Source organism: Nesoenas mayeri (assembly GCF_963082525.1).
Source record: "Nesoenas mayeri genome assembly, chromosome: 17".
In the NCBI taxonomy this organism is placed as follows: Eukaryota; Metazoa; Chordata; class Aves; order Columbiformes; family Columbidae; genus Nesoenas; species Nesoenas mayeri.
The window spans coordinates 3,385,869-3,409,582 of NC_137565.1; the positions used below are offsets into that span (position 1 = coordinate 3,385,869).

Sequence of the window (23,714 nt, forward strand, 5' to 3'; positions counted from 1 at the left end):
CATCCCACAGTGGATCATCATTAGCATCACCCCAGTGGTTTCTCAGTGTCCTAAATGAACCTGCTAATTACTGGGTGCCCCCAGGCCGTGCTCCCGGTCCCCGCACACAGGCAGGCTGGGATCCCTGGAACACCAGACCCTGTGCCCCTTCGTTCTGCTGAGTCCTGCAGAACGTGCCTACATGAGGCTGATAAACTGATCAGAGATTACACACTGCAGCTCTGCCTTTAATCAGGATAAAAAGACTTAAGCAAACTCGTTTGCCCCTGGTCTCTACCTTTTACCTAGAGATCATATTGCTGTAAATATTAGTACCAGGAACAAGTGTGGCTCTCCGGTTCGTGCAGCCCTCCCTGCTCCTCAGCGCTCTGGTGCTGCTTCTCTTCGAGCAATTGTTTCATGCTCTCTTTAGAAAGTAGAAAGAAGAAGAAACCAGGGGGTGTCTGGGCAGACACCAGGTTGGTTGTGGTTGCACTGACTAGTTTCTCTCTTGAGGTCCCAATTCTGCAAGCGGCTGAGCTTTCGTGGCTGGTTTGTTTGCAGCTTTGTTAGGCCCGGCTCCAAGCAAGCAAGAGGTCAGGAGATATCTGCCGCTATCCTGCTTTCTTATCAGTGCGGCGGAGTCCAGGGTGAACAACCCCTTGGGCACATGTGTGTGTGCTGGCAGGTCCCTCGCTGCTGGCCCTGGGGACCGGGGTGGCCTCTGCTCGGGGGGAGCCACCTCCTGCCACACAGAGCTTGGCCTTAGCCCCCCAGCTTTGGGACCCTGCTAGGTTTCTGCAAATTAAAATGTAAAAATAATCAAGAAACAGCCAGACCCGTTGGTAGATGCGGAGCTGAGCATCTGCCCGTGTTCGGTGCTGAGCACACGTAAAGGTTTGCAGAATTCAGACTTTATGAATCTAGTTCTTATCCTTAGTACTGGTTTTACCAACAGTTGCGGGCGAAGTTTCTTGTGTCGGAGGGTTTGTTGGGCTTTCTCTGAAGCTGGCGTGGGGTCCCCAGATAACCACATTTGCAGTTCTGAAGCAATTCCAGGTCAAGGGAACTTCATCCCTGCAGGATGTGGGGAGAGCCAGGCTTGGAATTTTAGCCACCTCATTAATTAGATCTCCTCTTTTTATTTTTTTTTCCTTTACAGAAACCAGGCAATGCGGAAAAAGTTAATTTTGTACTTCAAGAGGAGAAATCATGCTCGCAAACAGTGGGTAAGTGATTCCCTTATACCTTATTTTACATGTATAAAGCAGCGTAATTTATTTGTGTGAGAAAGCAAAGGACGGTTTCCAGCGGAGAAGTGCTGGGGCTCAGTTCTTTGCCTCTTGCATTGCTGCGGCATCTCTTATGCTTAAAATAACTGGGATGTAAAGGAGAGGTCCCTGATCTCGCTGCAGGCAGCGCCTCCCTCTGCAATTCCCCCCCCAGAGCAAACACACGGGGTTGGCTTAATCACAGCGGAGCCCTTCGTTACTCTCAGAGCGCCTATTCACAGCATAAACGTCTGGGTTGTGAGTAATTGAACCCTAAGAGAGGTGTGAAACAAGCTGACTCTGCTTCCGATAAATGCTCTGAAGACCGAGCCGACTCTTTCCAGCTGACCACAGAGCCATGTTCTAGGAATTTGTGGTTTAAAACAAAAATCAAGCTCTGACCGGTTCACTTCTAGGCAGTTTTGCCCATGAGATAGTCCCAGAGTCCTTCAAGGAGATGGTTCTTGGTTAAATAAGGGGGAAGGTGGGGATTATTGTAAGACTTCGGAGGCGTTACTTACAAGTCCCCGGTGAATGGAGGAGAAAGTTGAAGTGGGATTTACAGAACCGTACACTTCTGTCGCTGGCAGTTCTGCGGTTGTTCACTGGAGCTGGGGGTGAAACAGCACAGAAGGGGGAATGCCAGAAGAACCCATTCCCCCACACTGGGAAGGTGGATTTTTTCGGTGAAGGCTGATTCAGCTGGTGACACAGGGTGTTGTGTTGTATGCAGAAGATATAAATCCCAGTTCCTGCCTCGGTGTCTGTCCTGGGCCAGGCTCAGGTGCTGGCATTAGGGTCTTAAGTTACCATTGGTGCAGGTTGTCTCGCCGTCTTTGGTGCTGGAAGTGCTCCGACTGGGAGGAATTGTTGGAAAAATTCAATATAATCAGCCCTGGGAAATGGTTGGAAGGCTCTGCCTTTAAAAGCAGTTTCTAATAAGGCTGTTTACATAGACATTTCTGAGGCAGCCATCAAATTATTTTCTTATTTTTCCTCCATTTTGTAGCAATCTTCCAAAAGCCACAGATCTTGCGCTCCAAAGGGACGGCTGTGTCTTGCATTTGAGTCTGAATAAGTGTTTTTGTTTAGTCTTTTCCATGCTAAAACTTCTTCCATGTTCCTAGTGAGGGTGTTCAGGGCTCACACCTCGCCTGTCCCAGCCGACTTCTGCAGCTGTGGGAAGCGGATCAACGTTCCCTTCCCCAAAACAGGGATCGCAAAGCATCGTGTGGTTTTGAACCAGAAGGGAACTGCCCAGGAGCTGCTTTCTGGTGGAAGCGACCGGTTATTGTGCTAAATCCACGGTCGCTCTGTTGTGAATATCGAGGAGCTGGGGGAAAGGGTTTAATTAGGCTGCAAGAGCACGATTCCTAAAATACAACTTGTGGTAAAGTCGCCTGTCATGCAAAATAGGTGAATTTCTGCCAGCCAGTTTATTCAGTGTCCTTGAAAGGGGATTTTTCAGTTTAGGGAAGCATTTTGCCTATTCTACAAAATAGGCAACATACGGTTGCTGAATTTGCAAAGTGAATACATTTGCTGATTCTGTTTGCAAAATGGGTCCGCTTAGCTATTTTTCTGCCTATTTTGTAGCAGACCCTATTTTTAGCAAAGCCCGTCTACGTGCCAGCATTTCTTTCTGGCTCTTTTACTTTCTGGGGTATTGTCGCTGCCCAGGGCAGGGTCAGAGCTCGGTCCCTGTGGGGTCCAGCCCTGAGAAGCCCCACCAGAGGATCCGCAGGGTTTCCTCCTGGTCGGCACAGCAGAAGACGTTTAATTGCTGTCAGAAAGGTGATGCTGCAGAGAGAAAAGGGCAAAGGGAGCTGTGCTGGCTGTGAGAGGTTTATCTCCATCATCCAGGGAAACAAAACGTGGGGCTTGCAGAGGAATTGCTCCGGTTCCTCCTGTCACCTTCGCTCTTCCCCTGCCTTCCAAAGAGCTGCTCGTTCCCCGGAGCTGCGGGAGCGTGGGCTGCGGAGGGCTCGGGCTTGGCACAGCCAGCGAGCTGCCTTCAGCTGCTACGGCGGCGTTACTACTCATCCATTTTTAGATACACACGTCAAGTCCGATTTGGCTCGCCATCACTTACGGGTGTGATGGGGAGGCTGCTGGGCTGGGGAGCCTGGCCGGGAAGGGGAGCAGAGGCAGCACCGATGCTAAAAGCTGGTACAGATGGTTGTTCAGGAATGGACACGCTTGCTTAAGGCTGCTTGAAGAAGGAATAAACACTTCTGCTTCTGAAGTGCTTGACTGGGAGCTTCCCCTGAGCTGTGAAGATCTGAGGAATACGCGATGAGGTGCCTGTAATCTTGGATTTTGAAGAATGGGAAGAGATGTCAGGGAGCAGGTACCCGGCTGGACCAAAGGGTGCTGGGCGGGGATGCCGCAAACCAGCCCGGCTGTGCTGGGGTTTGAAGCTCGTGTGGCAGGAGGGATCTCTGTGCTCCATGGTGGGAAGGGGCTTTAACAAGCAGATGCAAGTCAGCAGGATTTGAGCAGCGTCTGGCAGAGCTGTGCCCTGGGGGCCGAGCCGGGACCTTTGGTGCTGCCCGTCCTGCTACCGGGGAAATCAGCCGTGTGACGCTGGTGTTGCTTTTTCCATCTGCACCTACCAGTTCCTTAAAAGAGGAATTCTGGATAAAGCTTTTATCGGGTTGTCCCAAAGAGGGGAGGAGAAGGAACAGCAGGCGGCTCTGCCGGGGCCATGCCAGCGGGACCCAGCGCCCGCTCCTTCCCATGGGGGTGAAGAACCTTCCGAAACCTCAAAGCTGTTCCCCAGCGCGGGGCTGGCACACCGCACGGGGCACCGGCTGCCTCCCGGCGCTGAGCATTGATAAACTTTGCGAGGTATTTTTAGCCTTTTCCCAAATGCGATGCTCTGAAAGCAGGAGGATGCAGCAGATTTGCTGGCAGGGTGGGAGCGCTCGTTTTCAGGGGGGTGATAGCATCACTTCTCGGGGGATAGAAAGACGGCAGCTGAGATTTCTGGGAGCTGCCATGGTTTGTTGGCATTACCCATAGCTCCTTGCCCTTCCTTGACTTTTAAGGCATTTTTATTTTTGTTCTCATTCCTTGCTCTCATCTTATGGCTGTTTCCTTTAGCTCCCTTTGAAACTTGATCATCTCCTGTGCCTCCATGCAGGGCAGGAACACCTGGCTCCAGGTGTGACAATGGGAATTAATTCATTTGCGGGAGGGAAGCATTCATCTGCATCAGCCACAGGGTGGAGGTGCTTTGTCCACCCCACTTTATTGTCAAGGTGCCTCCAGAAGGCCCCAGAACTGCTGGATGTGTCGCTGCGTTGGGGTTAGTGCCAGATCTGGGTTGCCTGGACCAAACCCCCGTGCCAGGATCGGTGTGATGCCAACCATGGGCTGCTGTGGGTGCCTGGCACCGGTGCTGGGCTATGGACATGGGGTCCCCAGCATGACTGACTGCCTGGCTTGGGATAACCCAGCTGCCTCCTGACCTGGAACTGGGTGTTTCTATTGCTTTGGGGGTTTTTTTACCTCTTTTTTTTGTGGCCAAGAGTGAGCAAGACAAGAGCAGAGCACATGGGGGAAATCCTGCAGCTTCGGACTTCCCTGCAGCCGCGGGCAGCGATGGCGAGAGATGAGATTACTGTCTCTGCGGTGCCGGTGCCGAGCTGCCTGTTCTGGAAAGCGGTGGGGGGAACAGGAGGTGACCTGTGGTTTGCCATTGAGTTCCTGGCAGAACGACATCTGCTTTCGCTTCCCAATTTGGGACCTAGAAGGCTCAAAATGTTTCACTCAAAATGGAACCTTAAAACCCCCTCTGGCCCCCCAGCTGCTTTCACAGAAGGCTGAGCACCATCGCTTCTGTCGCAGCCTCGGCTGGTGGGGACCTCACCTGTTCCTGGGCGTTTTCTGCCAGCAGGAGGGTGGCTGGAGGAGGGACGAGCAATTTGGGGAAAGGTGGGCAGAGGCTTATTTGTGTTGCAAATGTTATTTTAATGTTGTGGTTACTGGAATGGTCTCATCAGTCCCAGGGAGGAGTGTGGTGATGAACCCGCGTGGGCAGCTGGATCAGGTGTGCTATGAGGATGTCACCTGGGGGGGACGTGGCGTGGAAACCCCTCACGGCACCGTGTTTCAGCAGAACCCGGGTTTGCCATCAGTGAATCTGTGCTCGTCCCGCTCCTGAGCCAAAGAGGAGGAGCAGTAGCTGACAAAACGCTTCTGCTTTCCAGGATGGTGGAGGAGCTGGTGGCATCGTGGTGTGGCCAGGCCACCATCCCTGCCCTCCTGTATCCCCTGCCAAGGCCACGTTTTGGTCCCTTCTTGCCTGGTGGCCTCAGGCAGGTGACTTGCCCTCTCCCCGTGCATGGCCAGTGTGTTGGGGCAGGGGTTCCCTCCCCAGCACCAGGGTTTGGGAGCCGATAAAGCACCCAAGATGCTGGAGGATGCTCAGGCAGGATGTGTGGTGGGTGAACAAAGCCACACTGGGCTGCAGTCTTGGTTTTACCACTTTGTATTGCGGCTGGAAGGGAAAAGCCCGAGGGTACCTGATGACCTACCTTTGAGAATTTCCCCTGGGGTTGGGACCAGACCCTGGAGCGTGTCCGTGTCCTAATAAACCGTATTTATGGAAGCAACGTGACTCGTGCTCAGCCTGAGCAGCCATCGGGGGAAAGGCCGGAGGAGCTGCCCTTCCCAGGCATCTCCTGAGCTGCTTCTCTCCCTCTGCCCTTCCAGGAACAGAAGTTTTGCCAGCGCTATGACCAGCTGATGGAGGCCTGGGAAAAAAAAGTGGAGCGCATCGAAAACAACCCCCGGCGCCGTGCCAAAGAGAGCAAAGTGCGGGAATACTATGAGAAGCAATTCCCGGAGATTCGGAAGCAGCGGGAACTGCAAGAGCGGATGCAGAGGTTAGAGGAGAAGCGGTAGGAAGGGGCTGAGCTGGTATCAGACAGCCTTTCTCTTTTCTTTGGGGATGGGTGCGGGGTTTGTTTGCGGGAGGAGCGGGCTGGGGTGGCCACCGGTCCCTTTTCTCCCCTTCTAGTTGAAGGCAGAAGCCAGCAGACATGTAGCTTTGCTGCTTCTTCCCCAGGGCGGCTCATCACAGAGCCAAGAGGGAAGGAAAAATGTCAGGAATGTGGTTGCCCATCTCCTCTGCCTGGGACGGCACTAATTACTGCCTCGCTGGTGGGCCTAAATGAAGATATACAAGACTCGCAGATGGATTTGGTCATGTCGATGATTTAATACATGCACATGCTTTGATCGGAGCATGGGCAAGGGGAAGAAACATCTGTAGAGGTTACAGGAATAACTGTGGATGATATGAAGGAGCAAAGTGTCTCAGTGAAAGGGATGTCCCCTGTCCTTCCCATCCGCTGTTGTGTTTTCTCCTCTTCACTGGAAGCGCAATGGAGGTCATATTGTTTTCTGCCAGGAAGAGACACGATTTCATTATCTCCACCCTTCTTGCTGAAAACGCTCCGTCCTTCATTTCAGCCCCAGGATCTTGCCCAGGCACACCTGCTGTGTGCAGAATGTGAACCTTTGTGCCAGCGTCCCATCCTCGCACCCCGCACACAACAGGGTGCTCCCAAACTCCCTCAATGGTGGCTTTATTTTATCTTAAAGAGAAGGGGAGAAATGGGACCCAGAAATGTTTAGAGCTTTTATGTGATTAACAGGAAAAGTTTTAATTCCTTGGGATGCGTGGCTGTTAAATTTAGTGATATTGGGTGGGGTAAATGTCAATCGCTGGTTGTGATTTAGAATTTCCTGCAACATTTGCAATCAGCACTGACTGCTTGGTGCTGGTGCTGACGCCTTTACGCTGTGGTGTGGTAAACAGGAGAAAATATGGGAAAAGTATGGCTGGGTATGAAACGTCCTTTCTGTTGTAGTGGCCCAGGTTGACACAGGTGAGGAAGGTGGTTTGAGGGACACCGGGGATGATGCTCTCTGGGCTTCACTGTCAGGTGTGGGATGGGGTGGCCTGGGTGGGGTGTTGGGTTATGGTCATTATGGAGGTCAACAACAAGGTGTCATGAATGTGGTTTGCCGCTAATGACGCGGAGCATCAGTGTCTGAGTGTTTCGCCGCCCTTTCCCAGCAGGGTAGGACAGAGGGGCAGCGGCGGGCTCGCCATGTCGGCCGCACGCAGCGAGCACGAGGTGTCCGAGATCATCGACGGGCTCTCAGAACAAGAGGTGAGACCAGGTTGTCCTTTCTCCTCCTCTTCACCCCTCACTCCACACCTCTCTGAGGAAACCAGGAGAGCACGGCCAGATCCCACGGTGAAATCTGTCCCAAATCGCACCACATTCAGGCCATGCTGAGGTTGGGGATGTTGCCATGATGCCTTATACACTTTCTGCACAGGATCCCAAGTGAGGTGTTCCTTTAATACCCAGCAGCATCTTTCCAGCCACCCGAGCGGTGTAACAAAGCTGGGCAGTGGTTCTGCAGGGGCAAAACAGGGAGCAAAGAGCCCCAGGAGCCAGTGGCCAGTGGGTAGAGTTTATTGGCATTCAAATTCCTCTTAGGGACATGAAACCCCAGCATGCTGCTCGTCCCAGGCAGCACCCACCGGCACCTCCGGGCTGTGAGTTTAAGCTGGAAGCAGAGGTGAGGAGGGAGCCGGCGCCCTGGCTGCCGGGTGGAGGGGTTTTTCTGTTCCGTTTTGTTTTGAATGGGCTGTGCGGCTCGACACAGGGGAATCCTATGGAATGAATGGTTTGTACGTCAGCCAGTTGGCCCACGATCTTCTGGGAGAGCTCCATTCATCTCGAAACATCCCCATGACCTTGGCTTGGGTTGGATCTGGTTTCACAAGGGTTCCGCTCTCTTGGCACGGAGGCGAGCCGCAGCGAGCGGAGCGCGTTTGGGAGGGGAGAGCAGCCATTGCCCGCCGTGGCTGGGGCGTTTGCTGCCTGCACACCCAGTTCGCTCCCTGCCCCAGGTCCCCGTTTGCTGTTTGCCAGTTAAGCTGGCGACCGAGAGGACACAGATCTCAGAAACAGGGAAACTTCACAGCTCTGCAGAGCTTGTGGCCAAGGGGAGCGTTAGGTCTGCGACCTCCTGCACCATGTGCTGCTCAACTCCACCCCAACAACCTTCTGCTGAGCACCAGAGCTCTTCCACGGGGTTGGAAGGCGCAGGGAGGTGAGCGCCGGGGAGCATCGCTGGCGGCAGAGCACAGCTCTCAGGGCTCTGCACAGCGCTTGCTGCTTTCGGTCAGGGTCGATGCTCTGGCTGTGGGCTGTCCCGGGCCACCTGCCATGAGGTGACACCCGCAGGGCAGCTGAAGAAGCTGGCTGCTGAACAGAACGCTTCCTGGTGAGGATGAGGCAGGGGATGAAATGAGTTGAAACGCCTGCGTCTGTGCAGAGGGATGTGTGTTAGGAAGAGGAGGTTGGGTCTGAGCAGTCATGGTGGGGAAGCCAGGTGGTTCTGGAAGGTGTGGATGTTACAGTTCCCTGTGGAACCGGTGTCTGGCTGTAAGTTAAAATAAGAGCACTCGAGACCTGGCCTTCAGGAGTCAAGGGTTGGAATTTGTGTCTGACCGGTGCCATCCCAGGTGACAGGGAGGACTCAGAGTGACGGTGCTTCTAGCAAATGACAGAGGTGCCCAGAGCATCCTTCTGTCCTCCCAGGCAGCAAATTCTGTCCCAGGGTGTTGGCGTAAGAGGAAAGAAAGGAATGACAGCCCTGTTACAGTGACATTTGAAACCTCCTGGAACAACATTAGGTTTCTTGTGGAAGGGAAACACGACAGTTCCCTCTGCCCTCCCTTTCAGAAAGCGTTGCGGAGCTGACCCTCCTCTCTTGCAGTTTGGGGTGGGCGCTGAACCTCCACGTGGCCATGGGTTTGGTGGCTGGAAAGGGTTTGCATTCCCTGTGCAACTGCTGCTCTGACTTGTCCCTCGTCATGATCAGGAGCTGTTTTGCTTAAGTCAGGCATTTCCACATGGTATCTTAAAGCCTTTTATTTCAAAATGAAAGATTAATTGTTTCCTGGCTGACAGCGATAGCCTCTTTCAGCGTTTAATTTACAATTACCCCAGCAATAAAGCTGTCTAGTGCTTGCTTTTGAATTCTGCTGTTCCTCCGCCTGTCCTTTCCTCCCGAACATCTGTCCCCTGTGGTCCCTGCGGGCCCGTGGTGCTGACCAACTGTTCTCTCTGCTTTTCCCCACAGAACCTGGAGAAGCAGATGCGCCAGCTCGCCGTCATCCCGCCCATGCTCTACGATGCTGACCAGCAGCGCATTAAATTCATCAACATGAACGGCCTCATGGATGACCCCATGAAGGTCTACAAGGATCGGCAGGTGATGAACATGTGGAGCGAGCAGGAGAAAGAAACCTTCCGGGAAAAGTGAGTGTAGCCCTCATACCTCCTCATGTAGCCTTTGGGACCCGTGCGGTGCTTTGGCCAGGTGCCCTAGCACAGTCATGAATTTCCCAAGGGCTTGTCAAGTCCTGGAGGGACACAGCCATGGTCCCTGTGTCACCTTGGACCTGGGCACAGGGTGATGCACTTGCACGGAAACCTCAGGCGGTTCTGTGTGGTTGTTGTAGAGGCGATGGAAGCTGCTGCTCATGACAGGCTGAGAACTACAAATTTTATTAGAAGTTTCTTTGCTGCTGCATATCCTGTCGTATCAGCCAGTCTAAGGACAAAGCCAGTGAAGCTGTGCTCCATACACTGTTACATTTTTGGATTTACATGCCTGTCCTTCGGGCGCTGTGTGTCCAGAGGAATTCTTGGGGCTGTCACCACCCACCCCCATGCAAACCCCCTCAGGCTGCAGCTTCCAGCCTGCACCTGTCCCTCAGCGCTCGGTCCTGTGCTCAGCAGGATTTCCCACTGGCCGCTGTATCCCTGGGTGCATTCCCACACCAGGTACCTGCCCACTCTGGCTGTGGTGCTGCCTCTTGTTTGCAAGCAGCGCTTGAGAACAGCTTCACTTTAGTGCTTGAGATCACCTGGGGGATGCTGATCCCCTCCTTGGGTACCACTGTGCTGCCAGCCACGCTGTGGGTCCAGACTCTGCCGTATCTCACAGCCCAGTGGGGAGCTGGATGTGTTTGCACAGAGAACACGGAGCATCCATGGTGTCCCCAGTGTGCCCTGAGTGTCTCTGAAAGCAGAGCTGGAGTTCAGCTTGCAGCAGGATGAGCTCTGCCGGAGCTCGCTGCTCGAGACACGAGGGACACAGGGGTCTGACAGGGCCACCTCGTCCCTTGCAACAGGACCACCTTAATCTGGCCTCCACACAATCATGGGACAGCTCTGTGGGTTACCAGCAGGCCCACGGCCAGCCACGCTGGAAGCTTCTCCGTGTCCAGGATCTCTCCTCCCGTCCCTGCTCGTGACGACTCCCGTTTGCAGCTGAAATAACTAATTGCCAAGATGGACCGAAAAAGAACAAAACAAGCAAACAGCCTTCCAAACCTTTGGTAGAGGAGAATCCTCATTGCTAATTAGCCTTAAAATGTGACTCTCCAAACAGCAAGGCTTGCCCACAAATGACGCAAAGGCTAATTACTTGTTCTTTAATGGCGGGGCTGGGCCTGGCTAATGGGGCTGGAAGAATCCACACCCAGCTCCTGCATCCTGCCATGTGCGATGGTTTCTGTGTCATCACCGTGGGTGATGCAGAGCTCGAGGCATAAATACAGCAGGATTTCAGGGCTCTCACAAAGCTCGTTTGAAGAGGTTGGTGCTTTGGAGCTGTAAGGGTAGCTGAGGGAGTCCTGCCCGATCGCGGTGTGTGGGTAGCTGAGCTGCCTGGTGTGCCGCAGTTCTCCCTGGGTTTTTGAGGTGAACCCCATGTGTCATCCATAACCCAGAGGTGGCTTATTCCTGAGACCGTGAAAACCTGGTGCGACCTTTTGTTCAGCCCTGAGGGCAGGGGCTCCTGCAGAGAACAGCAAGGCCGACAGGCTCCAGGTCTGAACTGTTTTAGCTATCAAAACATAACCATGAGGAAGAGTCTGATTTATTTGTTTCTGGGCAGGATTTCAGATCTCGTTATTAAGAGCCCGTCACTAGTCGGCTCACAGGGGGCTGTGGTTTAGGTGGAGCAGCAGGGATGGCTGCGGTGCCCCTGGGTCCCACTCAGCATCCCGGCCCTGTGGTGCTGGGCATGGTGTGAATGCAGCATTGTCCCTCATCATGGGGACACGGCCTGGCCGGTGAAAAACAGTGGATTGTCATCTGCATTGCCCTTGACACTGTGTTAGCATCATTGATAACGTGGCCTTGAAACGCCTGTCCCTTGGTCAGCCTGTGGTTTGTGCCATGTACAGCTGCAGAGCTGTGCTCCCATTGCAGGCTGAGCAGCCCAGCTGCTTTTCTCTTCTCTTTTTTCCTAGCATTTCTAGTTTATTTTTTCTTATTTATTCACGTGTCTTAGGTGATCTCCTTGGTGTCTGTGTTATATCTGGGAGATAAGTCTTACTGTGCAAGACACCCGATGGCAGAAAGGCTGTAGCTGCCTGTGGGACAGAGACTGGGAATCCTGTTAAGCACCCGAGCATCACGCTCCTGTTGCCGTCCATGCTCCTACACCCTCCCCATCCCATGTTGTCACCCACAAAAGCCTCGCGCTGGCTGCAGTGGGGATGAGATCCCTTGCTCTGCCTTGTGCCCCAGCCCTGGCACAAGATCACCACTCGCTGGGCTCCCCGTGCTTTGGCCACACACTGGTTAACTGTCCTGCCAGCGGGAGCACCTCCTGCCATGGGCTTGTTGCCATCAGCACTTCCCCACCAGCTAGGCGAAGGGATTTGTTGGAGGAGACGTCTTTGCACGCAGGGCCAGCTTTCCCGCGGCAGGCGACGCTCCCTCCCGAGCCTGCTGGCAGCTCCCTCGTTCGCTGGGCAGGAGGCACATCCCTCACCAGGCATCTCTTGAGCAACTCAGCAACGTGGCAGCTCTGTGCTTCCTCCTGGGGTTTGGGTTTCCCTTCCTGTCCTTTGCAGCTGTGTCTGGCAGCCCAACCAGGCTTGGGGTCCTGCTCAGCAGCAGGGGCACCGCCGGCCATGCTGCAGGGTGCTTGTGCTTGGCCATTGATGGTGATGCTTTGCCCTTTCCTTGCCAGATCCTGAGGCCTCAGCCAGGTGTGCAGCTGCCCTCTGTGCCCGTCCTGCGGTTGGTACAGGCTGGGGTGGCCATGGGATGGAGCAGAGTGACAGGCAGCTGTGGGGCACTGCCAGCCCTCCTGCCCTCTCCCACCGCGTGATGAACATCTGTGCATCGAAGCTTCCAACCAGCCCAGCTCCACTGGGCTAAATTTAAAGTTCTGTTCTTTCTGGGACGCTGAGCAGCAGACAAATATTTTCTCAACCTCCCAAGTCCCTCAGGGAGCCGGCCTTGCTGCTCGGGGTGTGCAGGACATGGCAGCCCAGCTGCGAGGAGGGTCGGGGCCGGCACCACACTAACCCCCTCCCTCTCGCTCCCGCAGGTTCATGCAGCATCCAAAGAACTTCGGCCTGATCGCATCCTTTCTGGACAGGAAGGTAAGCCTCCCTGCCTTGGCTTTAACCTGCTTGTGCTGTCTCTTCTCCATCACACCACTGGCTCTGGTGCTGGAGCGGCCGGCGGACACTGGGTGTCTGTGTGCGGTGGTGGCTCAGAGCCCTGGGCATGGTGCAGACACCTCCCACTCCCCACAGAGACAAGGGACTGACTCGGCTGTGGAGAGACGCGGAGCTCAGCACCGCAAGATGTGGGAATGCACCCAGCTTGGTGTGCGGGCATCACAGCCCACCTTGGGATGTGCTCTCCAGCAGCTCCTGGAGGCATTTTGCACCAGCCAGGCTGTCGCACAGGGGGTGTCCACCTGCCTGCCCAGCGCGAAGCGGAGGGGTCCCCTCTTTGCTCAGCAAAGGGATCTGGTGGGTGGCCTGAGTCCCAGTTCATCAGATTGGATATTAGGGAACATTTCTTCATGGAAAGGGTTGTGATGCTTTGGAACAGGCTGCCCAGGGAAGTGGTGGAGTCACCATCCCTGGAGGGGTTTAAAAGATGCATAGATGAGGCCCTTAGGGACGTGGGTTAATTCTAGATTTAGGTTATGGTTGGACTCGATGATCTTAAGGGTTTCTTCCAACCAAAATGATTCTTTGAAAGGTTTGAAAAAGAGATGTGAAGGAAGAATGAGTCTCTGGTCCTGTTCTGAGCAAGGCCAGGTACCCGCCGTGGGACAGGCTGCGTGGGCAGATCCTGGACAGACCCAGCCTGGAAAGGCGGCGATGGAGCAGGTGCTCTCCTGAGCAAGACACGTTTGGGAGCTGCTGCTCCTCTGGTCCTTGCAGTTAGTTGCATCCTCTGCCCATCTCGTGTGGTGTCTAATCTACAGTGTCCCCTCGCTCTGGGGGAACCCCTCTGCATTTGGGGGGTGGCCTGCAGAGGTCTTCAATTCCAGCCTAAACTGTTCTCTGATTCTGCACGACACAAGATGGGGAAAAAATTTAGAAGATCTTGACTTCCCTGCCCAAAGCAGCAAGCAGAGGCCAGCAGCAACTCGTGCTGCTGTTGTCGCTGTAAGATACCGGGCTCTTTCCAGCCTTTCCCTCTTGTTAAAGCCGAAAGTGGTGGGACTTGGATGATGCTCACAATCCAGCCTGTGTTCCAAGCTGTAAAATGTCTTCTAATTTTATTTGTACTCATTTGTAAATCAGGCTGTAATTATGATACAGAACACATCCATTATCCTGTTGGAGAGAGATGCAAAGTATGGCTCAATGTAATGAATTAATAGATTTTTAAATTGCATTATAAAAAAATAGTGATCTTAGCCCTTGGAACAGATGACTGTAAGTTTTTGTGTTCGCGTGTGTGTGTATAATCACGGCTAGATTAGAAGGAGATCCAATTAACACTTTAAAAGTTGCAATCTGTTTTTGCAAATGGTTGCGTTCCTTGCCGAGGGGGAGCGCAGCGCCCCTGCGCCCCCAGCGCCCTGCTCCCGGTGCCCTGCTCCCAGCGCCCTGCTCCCGGCTCTCGCGGGCAGGATGGCTCCGCGGGCTCAGTTCTGTTCCTGCAGCTGCTCAGCCCATATGTGAGGGTGTAGCCCAGACCAGCGTTCGGTTCAGGAAAGGACTTTTCCCAGGGCGGCACGCTCTGTGCTGGTCAGGAGCAGAATCCTCCTGCATTCCAGAATTCTCCTATGCGGCTCGTTTTTTTCCTAACGTATCCGATCTGGGACGGTGCTCGTGGAGCCAACCGCTGGAGTTGGGCTGGTGGCTCCCGAGCGCCGGGATCTCAGTCTGGCCCTGAGAAAGACGCCTGCGCTCGAGCCGGTGAGCTCAGCGGCTGGAAATAACGCCGGCCGACAGTCGCGTGGCAGGTTGTGCCGCACGTACCCGCGACAGAGGGTGACAGGCGGCTCTGCTGCTCCTGCCTGGAGCTGTCACGGTCACCTGGGGTCAGCCCACCCCCTGCTCCCCTCCCAGCGGGGGTGCTGTCTGCTCCGCACCCCCATCTCCTGCCTGCGGGATGGCCCCGCTCTGTCCCCCGGGAGAGCTGGGCCTTTACCAGACTGAGTGTGCTGTCCCCGCTTCCAGCTCCACTGAAGGGCTCTGGAGGGAGTTGTGGGGAAGCTGCAGATCTTCAGGAGCAGCAGGAGACCTGGCAATGGCAGGGCCCGAACGCTGCTTCTGGAAGTCTGCACCTCCAGAGAGGGAGGGACCGGGACATTCTGTTCCCTGACGTGCCCGTGTCGTTGCAGACGGTAGCAGACTGCGTCCTGTACTACTACCTGACCAAGAAGAATGAGAATTACAAGAACCTTGTAAGAAGGAATTACCGGCGGCGCGGGAAGAGCCAGGTAAGAGCTGTTGAAGCACATGGAAACGTTGTCCCGGAGAGCTGCAGGGCTTCGCACTCGCAGCTTCTCAGCAGCGCTTTCTCTGAGCACCCCAAATGCTTCTTTTCTCGCCTCCCCAGAAGGAGATCTCGCTTGCAGGCTGCAGTGGGGCTGTGGTTTTGCTCTGTGTAGCTTTTCAGAACAGGCTGTTTTCTGGCAGTTGATGTTTGTCCATCTCCGTGCCAAAGTCGCGGTAGCTTTAAAAAAGCAAACAACAAACCCAAGATGCTTGAAAAAGAGGATGGAGTGAACGCAGAAAACCTGGCCACACGTCAGGACTAGCACGGGGCTGCCTGCACAGCCTGCGACTCTGTCCGAGCATCGAGTGAGGCCCGTTTCTTTGTCCCCTCTGCAGCCGATGGGCACAGGGCAGCGTGCTGGGCACAGGGCACTGAATGCAGAGGAGATCCTTAACCCTTTGGTTAGGGGCTGGGCAGGTGCCTGGAGGTGTGTGACTGAATCAACCCTTGCCGTTACATGGCCAAAATGCAAAATCAGACATGAATATGCTAGTGTTGCTGCTGATCCCATGATACCGAGGTGCCTGGGTAAGTGCTGACCTTCTGGGCAGGTACTTTGTCCCTGCGGACACTTTCAACCAGAGGAAGGTCCCGCTGGTGGATCCGCAGGTCCATGAGGTGAACAATTATCCACGTCATGAGGAGAGTGAGGCGACCGCAAAGGGAGTATCTTTCCAGATAACGTGGGGATGGAGATGGAAAAACTGGCCTGGCCGGTGCCACCACTGACACCAGCAGCTCCTCGCGCTGCATGGCCATAAAAAGCAGCACTTGGGTCTAGATCCCGATGGGGACGCAGATAGGTAGCCTCGCTGCAATTTGATTTCTGCAGCATTAAGACATCAGAATAGCTGGGACATGACGAATGTCATGGACAGAGCCCAATTTTCCCTTCTTTTTTTCAGAGACATTAGAGATGGATAAAGCCCGATTAGATTATCCAGTCGCTCTCCCAGCAAACACAGGGTGGTTCCCTCCAGTACATTTTTATAGTGTTTACCATGGTCTGTTTTGTTAGATCACAGCAACTAGAACATGAGGCCACATTTGTTTCTTGTTAGCAGTGGAGACATTTAGCACAGCTCATTCTGGTTTCACTGTTAAGTTGAGCAAATAATAAGTGTGGAAGGAGAGGGACAATCTAACGCTCCGCATCTGCCTACCTGCCCCAGCAGCCACCTGTGCCCAGCAGGTACTGTTTGTATTTTGGTTTATAAAAGTATCTGAAGCATCCTTGGCTGCAGAATTTTGGGCAATGCTTGCCCTTGCTGATGAGTCCGGTCCCACCTGGGCAGTCGTGATCCTGTGCTGCCGTTTGGAGCCTCGTTCAGTGCCAGCCTTTGCTGCATTGACTGTAATAAAAGGCAGGACTTTTTGCAAGTAAAGGACAGCACTATTTGAAAATCATGAAGAGGCTGCTGGGCTCCAGGAGCAGACTGCAGCTGTGCTGGAGCACAGCTCACCCTGAACGTTATCGAGTTTTGAAAGAGGAGTCGGCTCCCTGAGTCTGGGGGGGACACAAAGCAGTGTTTCCTGATGCTGGGGTGGAATGGGGGATGTTCGGCCAAGCTTTAAGAGCCTACACAGAGCCAGGTCTCCCCTGAACGCCGTGCTGATGGGAGCCACTTTCCCGGGGTCAGTGGGCGGCTGTGCAGACCAGCACGGGAGAGGTTAGGTACCGGTAAATCCGGAGAGCTGGGGCGGAGGGATGCTCCTGGCGGGATTTTTGCTTAGTGAGAACCTTTGAAAGCTGCTCAGCTTCTCTAGGCGTCTGCAGAAGGTGTGTTCAGCTGGGAGCAACCCGTCCCCGAGGCTCAGCCCATCATCCCTGCTTGTTCCAGGGGTCCTGGATTGTTTTTAACCCATGCAGGTCCCTTGTCGTGCAGCATCATGAGGAGCTGGGGCTCTGGCTGGGGAGCGGTGGCGTTGGGCTGTCCCGGGGGCTTTGCCTCCACCTGCCCCGTCTCAGGCACCAGAGACAGTGACGGGATGAAGGACGGGTGACACGGTGGGACATCGAAGGGATGGGCAGCGTGTGGGGAGGAGACAGGGCTGCAGACACCCCTCCTGCAGCATCGGGAGATGTGGCACCGTGTTCCTGGTGCTGCCCATGCTCTGAGCATGTATTTTCCTGCTGGTAAGGGTTTGAGCGGTTAAACACCAAAAGTGAGATTGAATTGATGGAGAGGAGAGGAGGAAAGGTTGACTTTTCCATCAGATGAGAGCGGCCGATGAGGTCTGATACAACCAGCATTTCAAGTGGCCCTGTGCTGTTTTCTTGCTCCTTTTCTCACGGAGAGGTTGGTGGTCTTATTTGCTCTTGGAGGCTGCAGGGGAGCTTGAGAGCGAAGTGGAGATAATTACACGTAGAAATAAAGCTACTCTGGTGTCAAGATGATCATTGTGGCCTACTTATTAAAAGTCCATTAAAAAATAAGAATCCCACTGCTCCCTGGCTGATGGTCCCCTGGCAAAGGATATTCCCCATAAAGCTGCCACTTATTGCTAAAAATCTCCTGCCAAGAGTGGGAACTTCACATCATTCTGCTTCCAGTTTGTCAGAAGCGGAGCAGCCGCCCGCTCCGAGGCAGAGCTCGTGCTCCGGGCGAGCGAAGGGCGCACGCATCTGATGGGTCATTGTGCAGACTATTGAGGCTCCTGAGATGAAGATGCTTTCTAAAATAATCCTCTTTGTTCAGGTATGGAAAATGCCATCTAACCCTGCAAGGAGGGAATCAATGGGAAGAGGAGGAACTTGCGAGTGTGTAATTTCTCATTGAAAAAAAAAGAAGAAAGTTTGTGTCGTGGTGAAATGATCTGATCTGATATTCAGTGTAATAAGCATAAATTTGCATGAGCTTGTAATGAAAGGCCCTTGTACGGATGCGTCGCCTGTGGGGCTGTCGCAGTCGCTCTTCAAGGTATTTCAAAGAGCATCTCTTTGCGAACACCCCTTATTCTGTAGTGAGGGGCACCAAAATTGAAGCTGGGCAATTAGTGCTGGGTGCTTCGCTTGCTGGGTGAGCCGTTCAGCATCGGGCTGAAGCCGTGCTGGAAGACAAGTGTCTCTATTTCAATGTAATTATTCTGTGCGGAGTGTGAGGTTTTTATTCCGGAATGATTCCGCTTTGGTTTTGGAGCGGCGTTGCCCACGTGGCAGTGGAGCCTGCGCCGGTTCTGCCTCCCACGGCGGTGCCGGGGGATTCCTGGGGGACACGCCGTGGGGCTCCCGTGCAGGGCCGGGATGGGGGCGAGTGGCCGTCCCGCCAGGCAGAGCCACCGCGGTCACTCGCCGCGGCCGGGGCAGCCGCCGGCCCGCCCTGGGGTGACTCAGAGGGATGAAGTCACGGCCGTGGCTCGCGGGACGTGCCGTCACGCCGGTCCCCCCGGGCGCCGCTGTCAGACGCTGCTCATGCATCCCCGGCGAACAGGCCCTGTGCGTTAGCACTGACGCTTTCGAGGACTCGCTCCGGGGCGCTGGGGGGACCGGAGCCGCCCGGACCCCCCTTCCTCCATGCTGGAGCCGCGCCAGCGGGCGGGGGCCATGGTGTGACCTGCCCGGGATCCGGCACCGTCCCCTGCCAAGGGCTGACAGCCTTTCCCAGGCCCACCCTCTTCCCTGCCCCTGCCAAAACCCACATCGAATTATCCGTCCCGCCGCCCGTCCCGCCCTCCCCAAACACAAACCATTCCCGACGCGGATAAACAGCCCCAGCCTGGGTTTTTATAAACAACCCATTTATTTTTTTTTCGCTTAAGTGCCATCCCAGCCATCGGGGCTGGCAGGGGCTCCGTGTCCCCGTGCACCCGTCCCCAGGACAGGAGTGGGGCACCGACACCGTCCAGCCCTCCCTGACCATCTCCTCTGCCAGGATCAGGTCTGGAGCTCTGCAAACTGCCTCTTCCACCACAAAGTGTGCGTGTACCCCCGCTCTGTTAACCACAGCGGCTAACGAGATGAATAATACTTATTTCTGGGAAGAATTTGATTTTCATCAGTGCGGGGAGTGCCTGCTCCTTAGCGACAAAGGGTTTGACAACTTCTCTTTCAGACACAGGGAGATACTTGTCATGAAATCCTGGTTCAATAATGCGGCACATGACACGGAAACAGCCCTGGCTGTGGCCACTAAACTTTGCTGCCACAAATACCAGTAGATTTTTCTGCAAGCATTTAAGCCTGTGCTGACTTGAGCGCTGTATTTCCAACAGCACTGAGATTATCAGCAGAGCGGGCAGGGGGGCGGTTGTGGCTGCAAAGGGGTCTGTAACGGAGCAGTTTGCATGGTTGGAATAACGTGTCAGTGTTGAGGTTCATCTTCTGCTGATGGGACGTGGTGTGAGGTGGCCCTGCTTGTCTTGTCACCTTGTTCTGCCCCATCCCACCAGCTGGGCCAGGTCAGCTCATTGCTGGGACACAATGGGGATTGAATTTGGCTTGTTTTCTGGACAGGTCTGCAGCGTGACAGCACTGCTGGTGGCTGGGGACACCTGCCTGGCCAGGCTGGGGGTGCAGAACCCATGAGAAGTCAAACCCGGCCAGACCCCGTGGTCCTGGTCCTGATCGACTGCGGCCTCACACAGAGAAATGTCTCACAGAGCTTTTGTGCCTTGGGTGCTCGTGCGTGTGCCCCTGGGCGCAGGCTCTTGCTCTTTAAATCTACATCTCCTCATAGCCAAAAAATAAATCCAGACAAAACCAGCTAAACCCCAGGACCATCAAAAGCGGCCCAAAACCATCCTTAGGGGAAGCAGTGGGACATGAGCACCAAGGGCTGTGCTGGAGTGTGTTTGGAGGCAGCGGGTCCTGCTCAGCAGCTGGTGTTATACAACTTGTAAAGAAGCCGATTTCCATCAGGAAAAGTGGTTGTTTCTGGGAATACACCTATCTCTTGTACTTCTCCTACAGCCGGGTATAGTTTGGGCGCTTCTCGGCTCCCAGGACAGCCTGACAGTGGTGCTGGGGGTCTCACAGGTGAGGGCAAGGGTTCTGCAGCCTGTCTGAGCTTTGCTGGATGCTCTTTGTGATCATTTCGGTGCCTCAAAACAGGAGCGTCCACCTGCCCTCCCTGCCAAGCGCATTGCCGCTCCCCCGCAGCCCTGTCACCTCCCAGCCTGCACAGTCGGGCAAACACAATGCAAACGCACATTCCTGAAATCCCAGTTGTAGTTTTGGGGGTGATTAGATGAGAACGATGTGGCCATATTTGGGAAAAGAATCGAAGGGTGCATTGCTGTGGGAGGATGGCTGCTCGGTCCCCGAGTCCCAGCGCAGCCTCATGGGCTGCAGGCAGCTTGGGGACAGCAGCGGGACCTGTGGGGACAAACAGACGGGGACACGCAGCCGCTTACCTCCGGGGTAGCACCATCACGAGCTGCTGATGGACCGCTTGCTGCTGGACTCTTTGGCTACCACAGCCGGGCTCTTCTGTGTAGACTGATCACGTCTGCAGTGAGCAATAATAAAATAGTCACTTAAAAGTGACGTGAGTGCTCCCGTTCCGGTTGTCCTCCGAGTTGGGACTCGTGTTTCTCCAGCAGCACGTCGATGCATCCTCCCAGCGAGCGCCCCACGACGCCGGCACCCACGTGAGTCTCCTCGGAGTGGGGATTTGGGATCCAGGCTGGGTATTACTGATCCCCACAGGGGACCTGCGGCTTCTTTCCGGCAGGACAGGGAGTGACAGAAGCCTTTGGATTTTAGGATGAGTTGGTTTATCTATTGTTGTGATCCAGGTTTGGCTGGGAACGGATGGGAAGTGGGTGGTGTCATAGCTAAGTTGCTTTCTAAAGCAGGCACAGCTGAAAGTGCTGGAGAAGGATGCTTCCATGAGGATGCAGGGCTTGCTTTGCTCCTGGTGCGTCTGCAGCACTCAGGGGTGCTGCTCGGCGTCCCACGAGCCCCAGCCTGGCAGGGCTGGGAGGGGGTGGGCGTGCGGCCAGGGGTGCGAGCAGGGGGTGCGGGGTGGAGCAAACCACAGGGAGGACAAAACACATGTTCCCCACCTGGGACAAGGCAGGGGGCTCATCTCCTCTGCTTTCAAATGTTACGCTCTCTTCCCCTCAGGTCATTTTTCCCTTTGCGAGCAATCAAGTAACTTTTTAAAAAACTGAGCAGCAACCCAGAAAAGAAACATTTCCTCTTATGGAAAAGCCCTTGGTGATTTAAGGAGGGATCTGAGCGAGCAGGGTCCTGTAGAAATCACTTCTGTGCTTTGCTGAGATCAAGGAGCGTCCCCAGCACGCTGCTCACCCCCAGCACCGGCAGCCTGGGTGATGACACAGGGTTTGCCCAGCCTGGCTGCGGCTTTGCTGCTGGCACCAGCGTGTTTTGTGGCCAGTGGTGCTGGTGAGCCTGGATGGGGCCCGTTCGGTGCCCTCCAGGGTGCACGGCTGTGGTGCTTCCCATCTCTGCCGTGTAATGATTGCTGTCTTGCAGAGTTTGTTGTTTACGGGCGAAGGAGCAGCACAGCTCCAGGCGGTTGTGGTCGGAGCTGAGCCGAGCAAACCCCATGCTCGTTATCATTCTCCTTATCGAATCCAAGCCTGGCCCTTTGATTTTTCCACTTACTTCCACAGCCAACAGCATCAAACCCAGCCCTGGGATGCAGGCGATCAAAGCCAAGTCGCCGGCAGACATTCCTCTTCCTCTCCTTGTTGTTTTGGCAGCCGCTTGTTTTGCTTTGTGGTTTCTCCCATGAGCAGAGGGTGCCGCGCGTGGTCGTGAGAAGCCAGGCTGTGCGGCGGTGGGTGGCAGCGAGGGCTGAGGCGTTCCAGACCATCGGATCAGAGGCTCCGGGCCCTGGGAGCCAGTTATGTGATACACACATGGATTTTTGACCCGTCCTCGCTGCACTCTGTATCCAGCTTGGCACCCGGGGATGGGTAGGGATGTGCGGGGAGCTCTGCGGTGGCCATGCGGTGTCAGACCTTGGTGGTTGATGCCTCTACCTCTGCTATGACATGGGCAAATGGGGAAGGATGCTGCAGGGGAGCCTTCGGGCGCCTGGGCAGCGCGGTGGGTAAAGAGGAGGCCGGTGCTGCAGGTGCTCAGTGGGTAAATCCCTGCCCCGGTTCTCGTTGGTGTGCCCTGCCAGAGGGAGAGTTTGGAAGCAGGTGGAAGGGTGGATGGGGTGATGGAGAGGGGACGCTCTGAGCTGTGGATGCGCAGTGCCAGCTCAGCTCCTGGCAGAGATGCTCTGCACAGCGTCCTGCAGGGCTGGGGATTGGGGTGGGAGCCGAGTGCCACCGGCTGTGCCGAAAAGAGCGCAGTGCATCCTGCCCACGGTGCCAGTGCTAGACCCCATTGGAAGGTCATGGTCATGCCAGCAGGCACCTGCGCACACATCTGGCCATCCCAGGCATGCTGAGGCTCCCGGAGAAGCAGCAAAGCAAACCCCAGGCATTCTTGGCCAGCGTAGCGTAGGCCTTTTGTCTTCAGCTTATCTCAAGCTGGTTTTAATTTGCAGCTCCCTGATTGCGTGCAATGACCTGGGCCTGAGCCTGCTCCGCAGCTGAGTGCCCCTGGAGAGCATCATAAATGCCATTGATCTGAAGTCACTCGTGGGAGAAGTGAGGAGCTGATGCCCTGTGCATGGGAGAGGCGGCATGACAGAGTGGGTGCTCCCGGCAGGGATGCGGCTCACGCCGGTGGGGAACATCTCCCTCCAAAGCCCCTGTCCAGGCAGACTTGGGTTTGACGTGGTGGGGAGAGGGTTGGCGCATGTCCCCGCACTGCTGCAGTGAGCCCGTGGCCAGGGATGCTAAGCTGCCTTTGAGCAAAATCCCTGGAGCTCACTGCCCGCGGTGCCCAGGGATGGCTTGAGCAGCCCTGAAACGAGCTGCCACGCAGCTCAGCCTGGCCCAAGTGGCTCCTGCTGTGCCAGGGCTTAGGGGTCCTGCTTTGGCCCCTCCTGATTTCAGCAGCAAACAGGAGTTGGTGGTTTCTGTAGTGTGTTCTGTAAAAGCCCAGCACACCGTGATGTTGGCAGGGGAGGGGACGCACCTGCGGGCAGCCAAATGCCATCCCCTGTGCAGCCAGTCCACCCTCAAAACCTGGTCACAGAGAGACATGTCACCCCCAGCCGGCACTTTGGCTTGGGGACAGGCTCTCACACCGTGACCTAACCAGTTCCCTACCAGCAAGCAACATGGCTGGAGCGATGGGAACTGGTGGTAGATTTTGAGGGTGCTGTGGAACAGGGAGCGAGGGGGGACTGGGAGAGGACGCGGGTGCCTCGGTTGCAGGGTTGATGCCCAGAGAGTTGGGGGATACCCTGGAGACATCCCAGGCCAGCTGGATGGGGCTCTGAGCAACCTGAGCTGGGTCAAGATGTCCCTGCTCATGGCAGAGGGTTGGACTGGGTGACCTTTGAAGGCCCCTTCCAACCCAAACTATTCTATAATTCTATGCCAGCAAGCCCTGTGGGCATCAAGGGAGGTTTCTGCGTGGGGCTCTGGTGTGTCCCCGGTCCCCTGCCGCAGCCCGGCACATCTCACCGCAGAGGGGCTGGGGAAGGCAGGAGCTGTCGTTTTTCCGGAGGTTTGCAAGTTTTGGAAAATAAATAGCCCTGCGCAGTAGGTTAAG

At 55.1% G+C, this 23,714-nt stretch overlaps 1 protein-coding gene across 1 annotated transcript in view; it reads left to right on the forward strand.

Moving 5' to 3' along the window:
- Positions 1-23,714, forward strand: part of NCOR2 (nuclear receptor corepressor 2) — a gene marked incomplete at its 5' end in the record, with an annotated part of 147,423 nt that overhangs the window by 62,627 nt on the left and 61,082 nt on the right. Inside the window, 6 exons of the mRNA XM_080355363.1 lie at positions 1,142-1,208; positions 5,970-6,157; positions 7,342-7,438; positions 9,429-9,607; positions 12,702-12,756; positions 14,970-15,068. Of these exons, the coding sequence (XP_080211489.1) occupies positions 1,142-1,208; positions 5,970-6,157; positions 7,342-7,438; positions 9,429-9,607; positions 12,702-12,756; positions 14,970-15,068 (685 nt within the window). The remainder of the gene's footprint in view (positions 1-1,141; positions 1,209-5,969; positions 6,158-7,341; positions 7,439-9,428; positions 9,608-12,701; positions 12,757-14,969; positions 15,069-23,714) is intronic.